This window comes from Haemaphysalis longicornis, unplaced genomic scaffold, assembly GCF_048455015.1.
Source record: "Haemaphysalis longicornis isolate Haplotype H1 unplaced genomic scaffold, Haemaphysalis longicornis Haplotype H1 scaffold_26, whole genome shotgun sequence".
Classification (NCBI taxonomy): domain Eukaryota; kingdom Metazoa; phylum Arthropoda; class Arachnida; order Ixodida; family Ixodidae; genus Haemaphysalis; species Haemaphysalis longicornis.
The window spans coordinates 2,035,323-2,054,694 of record NW_027526319.1 but is presented as its reverse complement, the minus strand read 5'-3'; the positions used below and the strand labels follow the sequence as shown (position 1 = coordinate 2,054,694).

Below are 19,372 nucleotides of genomic sequence, written 5' to 3'. Positions count from 1 at the left end.
GCTTTTCTGATGGAGGCGAAAAGCAAAAGCGCCCGTGTGTACGAGATTTCGGCGCACGTTTTAGGTCCCCAGGTGGTCAAAATTAATCCGGAGCCCTCCACTACGGCGCGCCTCATCGCCTGCGTTGCGTCGGGGCGTTAAACCCTACAATCAATCAATCAATCAATCAGTGCTTGAGGAACTACAATCCGATAGGATGGCCATTGGTTTAAAAATAAATATGAATATATCAAAGTAATCAGAAATAGGCATGTAAAAACCGGCTTCATCAGCTGAAGGAGTAAAGTGCTTTAAAGAATGCAACTACCTCGGACAGGTGCCTAGTGCTGACCCGAAGCACAAAAGAGACACCCGGCGCAGAATAGGCATGGGTTGAGGAATACTCCACAAGCACTCCCAAATAATAAAACGTAAGCTACCTCTGTCACTCAAAAAGAAAAATCTACAACCAGTGCATGCTGCCGGTTATCACGTATGGAGCTGAAACTGGGCGCCTTACTAAACAACTAAGAATCAAACTTAGCTCGCGTCAACGGGCCATGGAACGAATGTTAGGAGTAACACGGAGGGACAGGAAACGGGCTACCTGGATCAGATAACAAAGTATAATGGAGGATATCATAGTGGAAAAACAGAAAAAGAAATTGACTTGGGTTGGCCATGTAGTGAGGCAAACCGACTACCGGTCGACAATTAGGGTAACGGAGTGGATACCAAAAGATGGGTCTAGAAGAAGGGGAAGGCCAGTAACCGATTGGATGGAAAAATAGAGAAATTAGGGGGTAAACTGTGGAACTAAGCATCACAAAACCGGTTAAGTTGGAGGTCCATGGCAGGGGCCTTCTTCCCGAAGTAGACCTTTTTAGCCTGATGATGATAATGACGATTGCTATCAGTGCCTGCACAAGTCTTACTGCTTTTTTTCTCCCCTCTCAGCGATACCCCTTGTTAGCATGTTTCGTTCGGGGCGACATTGTTAAAGGTTTTTTTTATTTAGCCATTTTGTGGTCGGTTTCGCCGCTGGGATGCAGAGCAATGCCGAATATTCTTGCGTGACATTCGCTGTGATTTCCATCGTGACCTACACTTTGTGTGATTGTTTAGCTTTCCCGCATGGCGTAATCTACAGTTTGCCGGACAGAGCTCTCGGTGGTGGCAGGGTTATTAGAGAATCGAAAAATATTCAAAGGTTTGAGCTATTTTCTCGAGTTTTTTTATTTTGAATTCTTTTTGTTTGTTTCTGGCCAACGTGTAGGCCTTCCTTGGTTTTTTCAGTCTGGCATTGCTATTTTGCGCCTATTTTGTAGGGTTGGGCAAAACTGCCGCGTGGATGAGTTACGTTTGCAGAGGTGTCTTGGTATGGCGGCGTAGGTTGCGGCCACGGCTGGCAACCTTGTCGGTTGACCATGCGACTAACAATGAGGCGTAAAACTGACTTCACTGCGCAGGACCGTGCCAACTAAAATAACTACACTTTTCTCCTCTTTCCTCCTTTTCACACTCCAGTTGTCGCTGCTTATGTATTCCATACTCAGCTAACCATGGTATCTGGCTGCCGCTGTCACAGTTTCCGGTTAGCAGGGGCGACGTATTTCCGCGCACGCTTAAGGAGTACAGCTGATAGCAGACGTCTGTGCAAATGAGCCTCATAATGCCATCGGGTTAAAAATACTTCGACCATAGGTTGCAAATGCCCATACCTGCGTGTATATAAATCTTATTCTCACATTTTTCTTTTTTTCTTCTTCATTTAAACTTAGAGTCATTAAGCTCAGCCGATATGGACGGACTCGCCTCAAACTGTATGTCCATCTTCACTGCGGGGTAAGTTTTTTGCAATGTTTTTTGTAGGAATAATGAATTCATGCAGAAAAAGCTGATATTTTTGAAGCGTGTTGTGCAAATGTGTGGCCTGACCTATATGTACAACTCATATCCAGCCTGCAAAAGGCGGACAATGCGGTTCACATGAACTCTCCCTCAAAAGCGCAAACGCTCATAGCTCCCCGTTTCTTATAGGCAGCAAACGTTATGTGCAAACTTTCCAGGCTTCAAACCGGAGCAGAGGGATATGGAGAGAATAAGTGGCTTTACGGCATGTCATTTCTGCCTATCGCTTGCTTATAATTCTCAGAAGTTCTTTTGTTTCAAATATGAGGTAATGCCGGGTGATAGCACCAAGGCTACCAAAATTCGTTTCGATATGTGTACTTTGTTGCATGAGTGAGCTTGCATATTTCAAAGTGACCCTTAGTCCGAAGGTCGTAGTAATTGTTTTTATCATTTCGGTTTGACGCCATCGTCTGCACGTTCGTAGTTGGGCTTTATACGAAAATTTATAAATGAGATTTACTTTAGCCCATAAACTAAACAACTGCGATTTGTTCAAGTCTCATTGGTAAATAATCGCTCCAAGTAACATAAACATCCTCAAACTTTATCGTTGTAAAGTTCGCCCGGTCGAATCCGAACCGCATTCAAATTAAATTAATACTGAGCTCACGTGAGAAAGTTCACACAATTTTGGGAGGTGGCCAAAACGTATACTTAATTTTTCTTAGGTTTCCTTAATTGGCATTTTATGAACGTCATTCAGAAGCGACACACCTTTCATATGACTTATTCCTTAATCACGTGCCATGTCTCATATCAAGCTTCTGAAATGAAATGATTCCGCGACATGTTCCAGCCCCTGCCTGTAGCATAGGCCGGAAGGCTCACTCGCGAGTGCACTCACACACCCCCCCTCACCGCTCATGAGTGATTGGTGAGCGAGCCACGCCATCGTTTTGGACTGGCGAGTGCGAGTGCGAGTGAGTGCGAAACCTACGCACAGTAAGCCCCGCTCCCCACCCGCGAGTGCGAGCGCCACTCGTAGAAAGCCCCACTCACCACTCGCCAGTGCGAGAGCAACCCGTCGGGAGCCCTGCTCACCACTCGCGAGTGCGAGTGCCACTCCCATTACTCGCGCCAATTGCGTGGATTACCACGGTGGGCGCCACTATTGCGCTTGCACTCGCTGTTGGCTGTTCATCGCAGGAGCCGCTTGCTGTGACAGATGTCGTCACTGAGCTCCTGCTATGGGGCACCGTCGAATTTTTTCTACGGTGGCGTGTTGATTTAGGAATATGATTTGGATGGCTATCTGACGCCGTAATGCAATAATACTGTTCGTTTTCATGATTCATGAAGGGCCTGCTGCACCCGCTCGTGTTTTAAGGGGAGGCGACGAGTGGTGAGCGTGAGCGCGAGTGCGTGCGAATGGTGATGGCTATTGGTGAGCGTCAGCGCAAGTGAGTGCGGGGGGGTCGCGGCGAGTGGTGAGCATGAGCTCGAATTGGACCGAGCCACCCGCCGCGATGGCTCAGTGGCTAAGGCGTTCTGTTGCTGTGCACGAGGTCGCGGGTTCGATTCCCGGCTGCGGCGGCCGCTTTTCTGATGGAGGCTAAAAGCAAAAACGCCCGTGTGTTCGAGATTTCGGCGCATGTTAAAGATCCCCAGGTGGTCAAAATTAATCCGGAGCTCTCCACTACGGCGCGCTTCATCGCCTGCGTTGCGTCGGCGTGTTAAACCCTACAATCAGTAATCAGTAAACAGGAGTCGTGCAGGGTGGGTAGTGAACGTGAGTGCGAGTGAATGCGAGTGGAGAGGACGAGTGCTTAGCGTGAGTGTGACTGAGTGCGTGAGCAAAAATATATTTTTCTATGTGAGTGCGAGTGAGTGGCGCCAAGTCTTGCCGAGGTATGCCTGGTAGCCACAAAATACCTAAATGGGTGCAACTTTAAATCTTGCGTGCAGAAATTACAATGTAATAACGCGTATCGCTTGTGCATCGCTCTTCAGTTTATTTTGTTTTACGAAGTTATCTTTTTCGGCAGCAACATCCCCAATAGAGTTTTCTAAGAGTAGCTCTGCTGCTCGAGAATAACTTTTGAATTTTTGTAGCATACTGTCTACCCTGATTTGACTGTCATGACAGAGAGAGAATACGTCATGCATAACACTTACATAAGGTGACTTTCAAGTAGGAAAGCGAAACAGACTAAAACACACATATTATCGAACACTATAGAAATCATCAAAAAAAAAGTGTCATGCAATAGTTGCCGAAATACATATAAATCCGAATGCGTTTCAAGGAGAATAACCTCAAGGAAAATAAGTATGCGTAAACGTTTGAAAAGCTTTAACATCAGCACATTCAGCACTTTGTACCAGCACATCATTCCAGTTTTTGATGACATAGGAAAATAACACTAACAACGAAAGACGTTTCTGCAGTGGCGTAAGCTCGGATTGCTGCATAAAGATTTAACCTCTTGCTATGTCTACCGGGTGCTCGTAGGTTCACGTTTTATCAATTTTTACCTTGCTATGGAGAACCTGAAATAACAAATTTATCCTGTTCCTTTGTTGCCTAGTTGCTAAGAATTCCTAATTGCAAGGGCTAAGTGAATAATATCTGACTAGAATAGTCTGCCTCTCACTGGGTTAAATTCGCCAAATCTGCATGCATGTATGTTCAGGTTTTTCACACGTAGAAATGTTTTGTCGTCGTCATTCTTTTGTTCGTGTTTCTAAGATGGGACTGTATAATTACATTTGCCTGATATGCTCGGTTTTTATGTTTCCACACCTGCTTGGGCATAATCCTGGCATGCAGTATTATCTAAAAAATATTAAGCATGTCGGTAACCCAGTGAATTTTTTTCTCGTATTGTGAACGCATGATTCTGGTGGGGAGTCTTTGAATTCCCTCAAGTTCAGCGTGCCTGGTAGCCATGGGGATTACAAGCGACTCAGGCAATTCTAGACATGGCGAATAAATGTTTTGTAAGCCATCAGCTTGACGTCACTTGTTGCGTTTTGTAGCTTTACCCGAATGAAACTTAGGTTTCACCGAGCACACATTTGCAATGTGGTGTGCGCCAGTTGAGGTACTCAGTGATGACTCCACCAATGTATTTGCAACTCTTGACTTATTTCAAATACCAAATGTAATGTGATACTGGACAAGCAAAGCACCTTTTCTTGAGGTGGGCACAAATGGGTTCAGACATAATGAGCTTTGATGTCCCATTTTCGACACCAAGCATCAGGACCCTGGAGACACTCGTTAATTTTGATCTTGGTCAGTTCACCGGTAACTGTGGAATAAAATAAGCAGTCATCTGTAAATAACCTCCACACCAGTGGTGGCTCCGCAGCCGTAGCAACATCATTATTACAAAGCAATTACAATAACAGGTGGTGTACTAACCCGCGTGGTACTCCAGAAAATAAATATAAAAAGTCGTCGCCGAATTTCTGACGCCTACAACCTGTTTTCGATTTGTTACATATGCTTTGTTCATTCTAAAACATAATTAGAGATACGAGTTTGACGAAAAGCGGAAGTCGCCTGCTTCGAAACAACTAATCCCTGTTGCCCTGTCATATGCCTGCATCAAGCTCAAGGAACATCGAATCGAAAATACACTATGCACTTTCTTGAAACAAAAAGGTTACTTTATGCAAACTGACATGGCTTTAGGTGGGGTCTCTCGACGATTGCGAAACTAGGCAAAACGGTCCACGGCTGCTCTGTGGCATTAGAATATCGAGAGAATACAGATGTCATCAGCTAGGAAACCATTTTATCATCATCATCTTAGGAAACCATTTGATAAGTTGTCTGCTAGGAAACTGCTTTATAAACAGGCAAATTGTTCGGAATTAAACGATTTCCGCATATGATCACAAGAATAACAGCTGCGCAAAACCATCATTATGGAATTCAACCAGTTGGCAAGATTTTTTAAAATAAAATTACTAGATAAAACGCCACCCATTCGGCGTATGTTTTAGAAATGTCCTTGGTATCTCGTCACGACCACTGCCTTCTTTGAATTTAAGTTCAGCAGCTGTAAAACACCTTCCTGGTTAAACAAAAGAAGCTCCGTGAGAAATGCGGAAGAATAGCTTGCAACATCTGCGACGTCATTGCACGTGTTTCGAGCAAACACTGACTTAAAAACTCACTGAAACCATCTGCTACCTGTCGCGCGTCTGTCACAACGTGGCCCGCTATTGTTATGTGGGTTATTTTTAATTTCTGTGGTGCCAAAAACGTCAAACATTTTGTGGTGAGGTTTTAACGAAGTTAACAAGAGTGGCACCGAAGAAATTTCTCCAATTCTTGTAAGCCGATCCTAGAGCTTCTACGTACCTGCGAGAGTTTACTTAGCTCCTTGGGCTGTTTCCGTGGGAGTTCCAGTTTTCGTCTCATGGGTATAATCTCTAGCGTTATTTATGGATTCTGGTGCTTTCTATTTTTAACGATTTGAAACAAATATATCACGGAAAGTGGCAATATTGCACTTAAATCTGTGCAACAATTCCTGGAATAACATCGACCGTGAAGTGATATCAAACTGGTATTAACATTGTTGTAGATAGACGTAAACAGGAGTATCATCCGATCTTTCGTAATCTTTGACCGAGACTTGTTTCTTCCGTCCTCAGTTAGAACTTAATCGCATGCCGATGGCAGTACGTTCAATGAAACCATTTTGCGGCCGGATATAGAATCTGTAATTGGTACACTGCAATCTTAGACTTTACAGGACAGGGGCACCTAATCCAAAAGTGATCAAGATTTCTATGCTACCCTCGTATACGCTTTAACGATCTGTCTCAATATACATAAAAACGATTCCCAATAATTTATTTGCACTTGCCGTCTCAGTGTGGTGATGCGATAGAGCGCCCCACACAATGTGCCCATAATTGAAGTTGCCAGCCAGTACTAGTCGGATGTTACCGTTTACATAAGCGCAGAAAAATTTGTTAAGTTTGTTTAAAATTGAGACGGATTGGCAGGTGACGTATACACCCTTAAGGTAAGCAATATTTCCTAAAGTAATATGCACCATTCCGACACACCCATATTGGTCTCAACCATTATGCCACGAAAACAGTTTTTAGCAATAGCGGCCACACCCCCACCCCTTGCATCTCTATTCCACCAAAGCCTGGTCTACCCTAATGGTGCAATAAAATTGCTTGGTATGCAGGTGTTAAACTACGGTTCGGTTATTATTTCTATGTGAAGGCTCGCTGATAGTAGGACATATTCCAGATGAGTAATGCATAAACAATGCGGCGGGAATTTAAGAGAATAAAACATAGGTATACTTCAAGCGTGTTTTGATGCGATGGGCTGGGTTTTGCATGTGCTGGGTTCAAAGTGTCTTCCCTCATGGGGTTTATCTCGGCGGTTCTGATAATTGCACTGCTCATTTTATGTGACGTCCCATGAGTGCATTTGTTCATCTACTTTAATTTTGTCATTGAGAACCGTTATCTTTTCGCCATTCACCCTGTCCGCTGCATTACTTTTCCATATTTTTTGCGAATGGCTGCAGCTTCGTTCGCATAATCGTTGCTGATGCTAACCAAACTCCCTTTCAGCATTTTGCTGTCCTGAAGCACGCTATATGTTACCCTATAGTCGTAGAATTTCATTATTATGGTTCAGCATTTTGCCGGGTTGTTGTTTACCAATGTGGTGTTTCTTCTATTGAATTCACTCCAACGCCCAACAGCTTTTTAAATATTTCATTCACACCAGCGTAGTCCCAGTCAGCATACAATTCTTTAATTTGCTCTTCATCGCCATAAACTAAGGGGTTGTTCCACGCGCTTCTATTTTCTAACTCCATTAATCAGTGAGCCTTTTTTATATCATTATCAAAAAATCAATTTTTGCTGACTGTTTCTGGAATATCAGAAAAGTATCAATTAGTCGTTCCGTTTTACTGCTTAGTCAGGAAATTTACTCTTTGATGGCATCTACCTTGCTATGGGGCGTATCCTGGTTTTCCTGAATGGTCTGCATCATTTGTCCGATGGTGGACCTGGATGTTCCTCGACATCTCCCGATGTCAACAACAATACCATCACAGACTAAACATCAATCATTTGAGCATAACACCACGCACGGCGTGGCCAAAACAACAAAAATCTATCAGCACTACGCTAAGAAGGAGAATAATTCTCAGAAATAACCTGCAAATGTATGAAGAGTCGTTTTTTTATACTGTTCGCTAGATAGGGGCCGTGCCCTCTGATGTGGTTTATGTAGTGCTGCTCCTTTTGAAGCCTTGCTGCCAATTACGTCTTCTTTGACGCCCTCTGAACATCTAGTAAGGCAACCATCTTCCTGTCGGCGGAACTATGAACTGGCAAGGTTTGCTGTGTTTCATTGCATCGGAGCGCTTTAGTTCGCTTGTTTGGCTCTAATGACAACATGGCTTCCGCTGGACGCACGCCTCCCCCACGTCGGCCATGTTGGCGTACTGGCGTGTCGATCGGGCTGAGCCGACTCCAAAACAGCGGGTACATTCGACGTCGAATCATATCCCATCTAGACAACAATTCGTGTCCCTACGACAGCTCCGACATAACGCATGCTGACGACTTCCCCTGGCGCTGTAAGAGCCACTAGTCACCAACGCTCTGTTCACGTCTTTGGTACTGTACATTTAACCTGGGTAGCAAAACAGTGTTCTACGACCTAAAAAAAAATTTGAGGGCCCTGCTCTGCTACATACAGCGGTGGTATTTTGAGGCGAAATCTCTAAGCATCCCAATTTTGCGAAAAAGTATTGTTGTCCTGCCGAGAAAGTGGCTGCCGCAGGGAGTATATAAAAGCCACGTGTTGGACCTCATGGAATTTCAACCGGGGTCATCGGAACACCAGCATATTCAGTAACCACTGCGCTATCTCAGTACTCTGGTTACTGTGGAACCAAAGTTATGGAGTGAAAGCCTTAGGTGCCACGGTTTTGCAAAAACGTCTAGTTTTATGTGCGCAAGAGACCCCATTCTATGAACAACCACTGTTGGGATTGCTGTAGTTGTCAGGTGAAGATAATGGCCGCCGCTGTTTACAATAAAACGAATGATGTTTGATCCCATGAGATTTGAATCGTTCATAGAAAACTCACAAATGGTGGCAAGGAATGCACAGCAACATAAGCACTCTACCAAATGCACTTTCTCATTTTTCTTTATTGTATGGAAGACTATTCCGCAAAGCTTTAAAGTCACACCATATCTACAATGACACTATGTTCACTGACACTTCGTTAATGGTCAGCAGGCGCACGCACGCCCTTACAAGATGCGACTAGTACGGCGCGGCGATTATGCCTCACAGACCCCATATGCAAGCGCACATTGTTCGCAAAAGAATTGACTTATTTCCATGAGTTTCCTGCGCGTTCCGGTCAGTAATGGGACACTTTGATAGGCTAAACGATCCGATGATCACAAAAAGGTCGTGGGACTCGGAGTAGTTTTTATCCACTGACATGAATTGTATTCTACACGGGGGCATGTCCATTTACTTTTACGAGTCCGTTGCAGAACATACCCCCCCCCCCCAAAAGAAAATACAGCTTTCCGACACAAAACAAAGCAGTGATAACTTTTCTCGGGTTGGTTACGAAAACGAAAGTTGGTTACTCAAGCTACCAAAGCACATTTACACATTTACTATTGAACCTGCGTATATCTGTGCAACGCTAAAAATGAGCTTTCGCAGCAGCCTGAATGGACGTTTTTTAACTCGCTTCAACACACAATTGCATATTATCATTAGTTACCCTTGGCGGTAAACGGGCGCCGAAAAAAAACAGTTAGTAAAACATCAGTCAACACCTTCCTGCAGAAACCGTGCAGTTGTTCGATAGAAAATCATACAGTAAGAGATTTGAAAGGGCCCGTAACCTCTTTAAGAAATCCCCAAGGCGGCTCAAGCATTGATGGGTTGGTTGGAGGCTATAGCAGGGTAAATAAACACTCAATATATACTGAATAAGTGGCCTCGAAAGACAATTATCAGCCATTTTAAAATACGAACAACGGCGAGACGACCTGATGTACAAACAAATGCCCCAAAACGGCATCAGCAGACCTGAACGAAAGAAAAAGGTTACCGCGGCGCTTGGGTTCCACTTGGACCGCCATACGAAGGTTGCCAACGCTCTATGAATTCCTTGAACCTTTTTTTATGCACACCTAAAGACCCACAAATCCTAAGAAAATTTGATACGGACAAGTTAGGAAACATTACACACTTCGGCGCGCGCAAATATTGACAGCTCCCACCACATCTGGTCATCATATCACACGTCCCACCAGCAATCGCATAAGCCCAATGAGGTCTACTGTTTTGAATCTGATGTAGGCGAGCCCAGAGCTACTGTAATATTTCAGAATCTTATTTAATACGGCCAAAATGATGTGTTGGGTACCGTACAAGTCCTTCCCAATTTCTCGTGATTTTTGAAGATTTAGCCCATATCCTCGTACATAGCAAAACTACTGTGTAAGCGTCATTGCCTCAAAAAATCTTCTTGTCCCTACAAAAAGGCAGGTCATATACAAAGGCTAAAGCTTCGACTCCATAGTTTGGCCGAGTGAAACCATGAATGACAGTGCTGACGAGAATACAAGTGCACAGGAGACCCAGCTGCAAACCGAATAAAAGAGGTGATTATGGGCAACCATTCCGTGCCGAGGATGCGATGGCATTAGGACGTAGAGTCTGCGGTTTATGACAAACCTGGTCGTACAGCTTTTATAACACACCGGTATGGCTTTATGCAAGGCTTAGAACCGGCTATTCTTTCGTTTTAAGTGCGCTCTAAACGCACGCTGCAAGTGTACAACAGAGGTTCAGGTTGTTCTGTTCTTCATACATAGACGCTGTTTCAGGATTGGCCAGAATTGGCGAGTTTTGAGAGGCAATGTTCTCTTAAGCTCAAGAAGGTATAAATCAGAATCGTAAAAGTTGTGCAACAGTGCGTGCAACGTAAGTACTAAACATGATGCCACGTGAGCAGGAAAGGCGCCCACTAGCGGCGCAGAAGTCTTATCTGTGCTGTGTGCAAGTGTGTCGGCTGACGTAATTCGTTCCTTAAGATGAAGATAACAAAGCGAAAGAAAAGGCATATGAATAGTGCTGCTGAAAATGGCCATGGCCTATTAGTTTTAAATTTTATTAATGGAAACCTCCCTCTTCAGTGCATTAGTACTGACCAATTTCCTCGTGGTAACTCCACTCGATTTTTTTTAAATATGAACTATTTATTTCCAAAAGTAACAACGAACTGCGGAAAGATTTCAACTAATTTTTCGGTTATACACTTTTGGAATACGCTGCCGCTCTCTATTAAAACATGCCGTACCGTGTATGCATATAAAAATAATTTGCGGGCGTTCTTATCCCAACCTGAATAATGTAACTTGGTTGTACCATGTTTAGTTTTGTTTCTTTGATTCGGGCTTCACTTATATGCTTTGTGCTTATGATGTTCTTGCCTATACACTGCTGCTGATATTAGTTTTGTTTCTTTTTTTTATGCATTGCTACTACGTTTCTTGCTTATTACGTTCTTTTATATGGACCGTTTGTTATCCTGGTGATAGTTTTTTTCTTTTTTCTATGCCTTTCTAATACGTTTCTTGCTTATTACGTTCTTGTATTATACCGTACTTGATGTTGCTGATATTATTTTGTGTTTCGTTGATTGATATATTCGTGCTTATAACGTGTGTTTCCGCCTGTTTAATGTGTAACAGGAGGTCCCCTCTTCAGTCTCTGACTCTGGGACCTCTTCTGAAATCTTCTATTGTATACATTCTTGTTGTAACACAAAATTAAATAAATTCAAATTCAAATTCAAATTCAAAAGATAACACCTAAATCAATTCGCGCCAAAAGACAAACAATTCATTTGCGAAGAAATAAACCGAATACGACAAAAATGCAAACAAGACGTTTGGTACCGCCAGGCTTCCGTACTCAAAATACCTAAGCATACCAAAGGGCTCAAGGATTTTGTTGCTCTTCCTTTCTTCTTGGCACATACCCACTACGGGGATATGCCAATATTCGGTATCTTTCAGGTGTTTCAGCGAATGTTTTACAAAAGTAAAAATCAGAAAAAATTGAGGTATAGAAGATTGATTGCCACGTGGGCCTTGGATGTTATGACTAGTTAGCAGAACAGGTGCACACAAACCTCGAAGAGTCATAAATGCACTGAAGCTGTGACGTCTTGCAGTATGCTGGCTGTAGTAAATCGCCTAATAGACAAAGAAACACAAGCACAGAACAAAACACAACATGGTTTAACAGTAGAGATGTGTGTGAATGTAATTTCTACCAAGAGAGGACAAAAACAAAGCTGAAGAAGAGACCTAGTTTGGTAAAAAGCTGGGGTATCCGTACCACAAGGATTTGGCCTTGTGGTACAGATTTTTTAGTATCATAGGGAACATAAGGCTTTCAACCTAAAAAAAGCTGTTGGCACACGGTTTTGCTTCAATTAAAACGTCTTACAGGACTCTAAACCCCTAAGTTTGTGTCATATTGAGATTTAAGCTGAAACTGAATTTTTACTAGCATAGCGACAACATTAGCTGCTCTTTCGTGATGAATTGCGCACTAAGGCAAACCGATATTTTTATATATAATATCTTGTTACGCCACCCGGATTGCCACAGTTCACGCAATATATCGCAGGGCTCAATTTCTGTGGCAGGATGCGTTAACTGTTTTTTTCTGGTATATTCTTTTCCCCTTTATTAAGCTATGACACAACAAGGTTGGCGTTGACGTTCTGGTTCTATTGCATGGGCAAGAACCCTGATGTTCAAGAACGAATGAGAGAGGAAGTTCTGCAAGCTTATGAAAAACAGGTGAGGTTACCACATAATTTATATCATACACAACAACTTTGTTTGCAATTCAGTTTCACGTGAGTTTATTCGAGTTGAAAAAGGTACATTTCTCAATTGCACATTGTACACTTGGCACTGCATATGACATGTCGAATATAATTCGCATATCTGCGAAGGTGGCCTCCGCATATGGCAAGTAACCGCGGAAGTCATGCGCAAGATCACAAAATTTATACTCACATTTTACTCTTCGCCTTCACAAAACTAAAAGCATTATTATCGGATTATCTGACGTTTTGTTCTGTATCGCTCCCCAGGCAGAAACGTACACAGGATTTACTAAACCGCATCGTATAATTTATTTACAAAGCAGGAAACTTACGCTCAATTCATGATGAAGGCCTCAATATACAGACACTTCTACAGCACTGCAAAGCGCCTGTCCAATTCCTTTGTCCGGAGCCGCACATGAACAGATACGTGTGGTTGAACAATGCCCCGCTGTTATGTACAATTTGTGTTTGTCAGGTGGTGCATACAAAAGTTTTAAACCTTTGTTGTCAAATCGCGTAAAATATTCACGGTGTACAATAGCCCACGACTCGTAATTGCGGAGAGATTGATAATTATATACAACTCGCCAATAAGTCGGACTGTGGATTTCATAAATGTGGATCCGTTCGTTCTGTAGTCAAGAAATACTTCAGCCTGAAAGATCCAGAACATTACTGAATATTTACCAACCGCAATATACGTAGCTCTGATATTGCCACAAGTGTGATCCTGGAACTATGTAAAAGTAAACTTTCAATGAGTGACATGCCACTGACTCGACAATGAAGACGGAGCTAGAAGAAAATGGAGGGGACCTGTATGGGCGTTGCGCCATTTCTTGTGGTGCCAGATTCTCCATTTATTGGACGAATTTGTCCAGCTGCTTTTCAAGTCCGATTTTCCTTTGTCATACTTGTAAGATTTTTTGGCGGAGGTGCTGGTTACAACCCATGCAATCGGACCCAGGCCAATTTGTCAGCCTATGCACAAGTCACATGGAGTGAACGACCGTGCACAATTCAAATCGTCGCATTGAAGGCCTACAGCTGGAATTTCGCCCTATGATAACACTACCGAGTGCGATTACAGCCCCAACAGCGTGCCAAACCACCCAGTCCCTTGAAGCCTCCTCGTGTCTTCTTAACACGCAATGTACACACCGATCATTTCACGGCGACAGCTACGAGGACGTGGAGGACTGTTTAGACCACCTCGACCTCATGTCCAAGCTCAACGAGTGGGACGATGAACGGAAGTTTAGGCTCGTTTACTTCTCCCTTGGATATTCATCGAGAACATGGTTTCAGAACTATGAGTGTTCACTGACTACATGGCAGAAGTTTCGGCGGCAACGACTTTACAGATAATGTAGCGGAAAGCGCAAAGAGAAAGCCGAACTAGGCGTCCAGTCCCGAGTTTAGAACCCTAATGAAAACGCCGCCATGTTTGTGGAGGACATGTCGCGGTTGTTTAGGCGTGCGGACGCCTCTATGAGCGAGGAAAGCAGGTGCGCGATCTCATTACCGGAGCGAAAGAACAGCGTTTCGCTGGACTTTTGCGCAGCGCTGCAACGACTGTAGCCGACTTCGAGACGGAAGCATCCACAATAGTGCGCTCACTGCAGCAGCGGGCAACGTAGTACGGATGTCAGGCAATCCTGCCTGGTTGCACGACCATTTTCAACGACCAGGAAGCTGTTCGAGCGCTTGTCCTCAGCGTTGTTTTCGGTAACCTTCAGATGCTTCAGGCTGCTGTTCTTAGGCCAATGGTCGGTGACATTACTACGCCATCCTCGACGAAGTACGGTCAGCAGTAGTGCCAGTGCCACCACCTGAACCTCAGACTTCATTCTACTTACACAATTGCTGTACACATACCAGTGCCTGCAATTCCCCTGGCACGCTACACCGAAATGCTCATAACACCGCCTACGGCAGAGCCCCAGTTTCAGGTTGCTTCATCACACCCGTTCCAGCGGTCTTTGGACTCTCACCGTTTGCTACGAACGAGGGCAGATTGAACAGGAAGCTGCTGTGTGGCGTACCTCAGGCAACCGCCCCTTTTTCTACCGTTGTGGAGAAGCAGACCTGATACTTCGTCACTGCCCCTACCACCGAATGGGACATCGCGGGTTTTCGCCGCATGCACCGCGACTTTATTACTGTGAGCGACCCCCAGGAAATTGAGCAGTGCGTTTCCGCCAACCAGCTTCCTTCGACCCCGCGGACAGTAAATCAAGCCTGCTTACAGTCACTTTAACAGTACTTTTCGCCAGGGCGGCCCGTCTCTTCTTACCAACCAGGAGCCAGATCCCAGAGTACGCACAGGGGAAACTGATGCCTGGGACATCTGGTCGTGGGGCCGCTGTGTACCGTGGCCTCCATCGATGCGACGACGTCCTCAGATGAATAGAAAAAACGCCGTATTTCCATGAACGCGAAGTGTTTTCTGCTGAAATGCCCGTTTTCGTCCGCAGTCCCGCGGTTACTGCCCTTGCGGACACCGGCCGCCGATTATTCCGCCATGAATGCATCGCTCGCGGCACAGCTGCGGAATGTCACAACAGAATCGAATGTGCCGAAAATTTGTTCTGTGGGAGGCCATTTCGTTACGGCGACCGGTATGTGCAGGGCCAAGATTGAGATACGTGGCGTGGCCTCCCCTGGCCGCTTTTTTGTGTAGCGTGACTGCTCAAAACAATCGCTTCTCGAGCTGGACTTTCTTCGGGAATACGGCCAGTGGAAGAGGACCAAACGAAGCCAGCGTTACGTATTTGTGTAGAGAGCATAGCAGCGCCACCACGAGCAAGCATGTCCGTCACAGTGGAATGCAACCGATCACCCGCCACTGGTGGAATTTCTGAACAAAGCGTGTCACTTCGACTCGCTCTACCAGTCTGTGCTGCTCGCGGTCTCGTCGACATCACTATTGGATGACCCGAAATACTCGTCAGAAGTTTACATCTATGAGACCAACACTTGCCCCGCAAGACGGCAGCCGCATACTTGGGCTAGGTTCTTGATGCCCACGAACTGAGTGCTTTTCCAGGACAATCAGCGTGGACTAAATAACGAAAGGTAGAAAAATTATACGTCAATTCCCACCTGGAAGTGTCGCAGCGGGAGAACGTTTCACTGTTCATCGACTCCTTCAGCAACTGTTTTCTACTGTCGTCAAAGTTCGGCAAACAACTGCGCAAAACATCGAGTCATCGGCGACGAATATGAGCAAACAATTCCAAGCATCCTTACCGAGTTCCGGCTGCAGAACGGGAGGCTCTTCGTCGCCACTTTAGGAAAGAGCTCCAGGCCGACGTCATACAGCTGGCGGTGCCCCACAGCCCTCGCCTGTCGTTTTGTTTAAAAAAAAAGACGGCACACTTCGCTTTTGTGTAGACTACACAACACTTAACAGTCATCAAAAAGGACGTCAACCCTTCACCACGCATCAACGACTCACTAGATCGTCGTTGTGCTGCAAGGGATTTCTTCTCGAGTGACTTACGTAGCGGGTATTGGCAAATCGTGGAAGCGGACCGGGATCGTCAAAAACTGCCTTTGTTAATAAGGAGGGTCTGTAACAATTCAAGGTGCAGCCATTTGGATTGTGTTTCACTCCTGCAAGGTTCCGAAGGATAGTGGACACGGTATCATCAGGTATCAAATCACGATCACGTCGTGTGTACATGCACGACGTCGTAGCATTTTCAGAAATATTCCGATAACTTGTTTTAAGCCTTCGCACAGTTTAGAGCCAGTCGTTCCACCCAATTGCCCCTGAAGCCGGAGAGGTACATTGTGCTTACGAAGAGCTTCCATTTCGAGGCCATGTAGTGAGCCTCGATAGTGTACGACCCGACCCGAGGAAATGGCTGCTGTCGTATCCTTTCTAATCCAAACCAACAAATGAGTTTACGGTGCTTCTCCGGCGTTTGCGCGTACTACGGACGGTTTGTACATACCTTCTCTACCATATCCGAAGCGTTAACTCGCTTGACTCAAGACAGCGTGCAATTTAATTCGGCCCCCGAACTGTCAATGCATTTGGAAAACCTAAAGCTCGACTCTAGAGTCCACGAATGCTTGGTCATTTTGGCGAGCAAGCAGAAACCCCGTTGCACACCGACGGAAGCATAATCAGTGCGGGTGCGGTGCTTGTGCGGTTGCAAGGGGGCATGGAGCGAGTGATAGTTTGGCGAGCCGCACACTTTTCTGTGCAGAGGCTAACAACACAACCACAGACATAAAGCTTGGCAGTTGACTGGGCCATTACTAAATTACTAAGGCCAACACTGGGCCATTGCCTCTACTACTGCAGCTATCTCTCATTTATCCCATACCAAAACCCAACAAAAAATTTCTTTCCTTAAACATTTTCCCATTTTCGGCCAATCTGCCTCACCCCTGTCCTATGCAAACTCATCGAGCGACTCGTTACTAATCGAATAGTGCCCTACCTTGAGTATCTCGAACCCTATCTTTACCCAGGGCAAACTCCTTTCCGCGCGATTCTCGGCACTACCGAAAGCCTGTGGCAGCTGCGACGCTTCATTAATCGCTGTTCAAGACTCAGGGACTCTGTACTCGCATTTGACCTTCGAAAGGCTTTTGACTGTGTCTGCCAGAGCGCCATCGTCGATGAAGACTAAGGCCTTTCCTGGCCAAAGAGCACATACATGGATTCGAAACTTCCTAAAGCCCCTGATAAAGCTTGAAGGAACATTCCCAGGTTAGAACCCTTGTACCTTCTACCTCGACAGAGGAGTTCCACAAAGCTCGATGCTCAGTTCCACACTCTTTATTCAGGCCATGACTAGCATCGCCCGGAGCCTTCAACGAGAGACTAGCGCGAGGCTTATTATTTCGGCGGTTGACATCACAATATGAACCGAGTCAAGGCACTACTCGAATGAACAATCTATGATTACGACCCTCCAAAATACCGTAGCAAGCATTGCACCTACCCTACCGGATCTCGGGATTTCCTTAGCCCCTATCAAACAGAGCTTCTATCAGTTTTTGTCGCAAGCCAACTCCTGACTTTATTCCGCCTTGCATCATGGTCGGCGCCACACCGATCACCACGCAGTTCGGCCACATTCGCCTGCTAGGCAGCCCCGTCAGTTACAAGAGTAGCCCGGCTATATGGCTCAACCAAATAAAACAGAAATGGAACTCGGCTCAAGATGCCATTCGAGGACAATCTTATAAGCGCGGAGGACCTAAGCAAAAATTATTGCAGTAACCTGCCCGTACCATCGCAGTCGGCCTTTGTACCTAAGGAGTGCAATCTTACACATTGTATTATACCCAACGACGCGCTATCAATGTTCTTCATAATGCGACTCTTCGAATTCTCCCTGGCTTACCACGTCATACAATAATCCCGAACCTATAACTTGCAGCTGCCCTTCCATTAAGTGAGAAAATCATTCAACAGCGAACCTACCAATACAACATCAAGCGGAAACTTACTCCTTAAGGTGCAACACTCACGGCCTGGAATAAGCAAGATCGCATCCGCTTACCCAATTTCCCGATACCCATTCCTCCGTGGCAACGACCTCTCCTGACCAAACCTACAACATCCCACCATATCACACGCACAACGGCTGCCTCGCTACAGAATCGTTGTCAGAGGCTATTTCAAACAAAAGAATCGCACAAAATCGACATTATTCTGATGCCAGCCAGACTGCCTGGGTCTCCCCAGATGGCCAAACCAATATAGGAACCCTGCACGCCATAATTACGCTGACCCCCACGGAAGCAGAACTCCTCGCAATTACCCATTCTCTTGACTACCTTATTTACGACCACCATCAACCCATACCAAAAAATATCAGAATATTATAACCAATTCTACGACAAATTACTAGAACTTTGACTACAGCGTTCAACGCAACGTTTCGTAAATGAAATTATCCGGCAAACAATGACCCTACAACTCTATGGCCTTCAAGTCGGCAGAGACTTGAAGGCCATAGAGTTGTAGGGTCATGGACAGATTCCTGTCCATAATTTGGCAGCACCCGAGAATCGGGCAGCCCACAAAGCTGCGCAGTACGCTTGCTCCTTTCTCTCCTTCGCTGACCGCGCAGTCGCCCACACTTCAGACCTTCGTGAATGCTTGGTGACGACCGAAAGTACCAGCTTACCCCCCCATCCGCATACACCGGTACAAACACGAAAATTGATTTTGACTCAAGCAACTTACAACGAGGGATGACGTTTCCAACCAACCTTTCCTAATGAAAGCAAAAAGAAAGATTTATTAACAATTAACAGGCGTAACCTCATGGCCATTCGCCACGAGACCGGCGCGGACACAGTGTCGGTGGCTCACGTTCTCGTAGAGTTAATTCCAACCCGAAAAAAGGACTGTGGTAGCATGTTTGTCCTAACCGTATATAGCCCGCCCAAGAACAAGTCCAAATTCACCAAGCTCCTAAGGCAAACTCTCGAAATCTCCCGTGGCCACGGTTTACTTATTGTAGGCGACTTCAATTACCACCATACCGAGTGATGATACAAACGGTACACCGTTAAGGGTCGTAGCCTTTGGCTAGACGCCCAACAAGAAG

General features: G+C 45.2%; 1 protein-coding gene across 1 annotated transcript in view; it reads left to right on the top strand.

Annotated features, from left to right (window-relative positions):
• LOC144172791 (cytochrome P450 3A4-like) overlaps positions 1-19,372 on the top strand; it is a 62,566-nt gene that overhangs the window by 29,729 nt on the left and 13,465 nt on the right. Inside the window, exons 9-10 of the mRNA XM_077701397.1 lie at positions 1,761-1,824; positions 12,645-12,753. Coding sequence (XP_077557523.1) covers positions 1,761-1,824; positions 12,645-12,753 — 173 coding nt within the window. The remainder of the gene's footprint in view (positions 1-1,760; positions 1,825-12,644; positions 12,754-19,372) is intronic.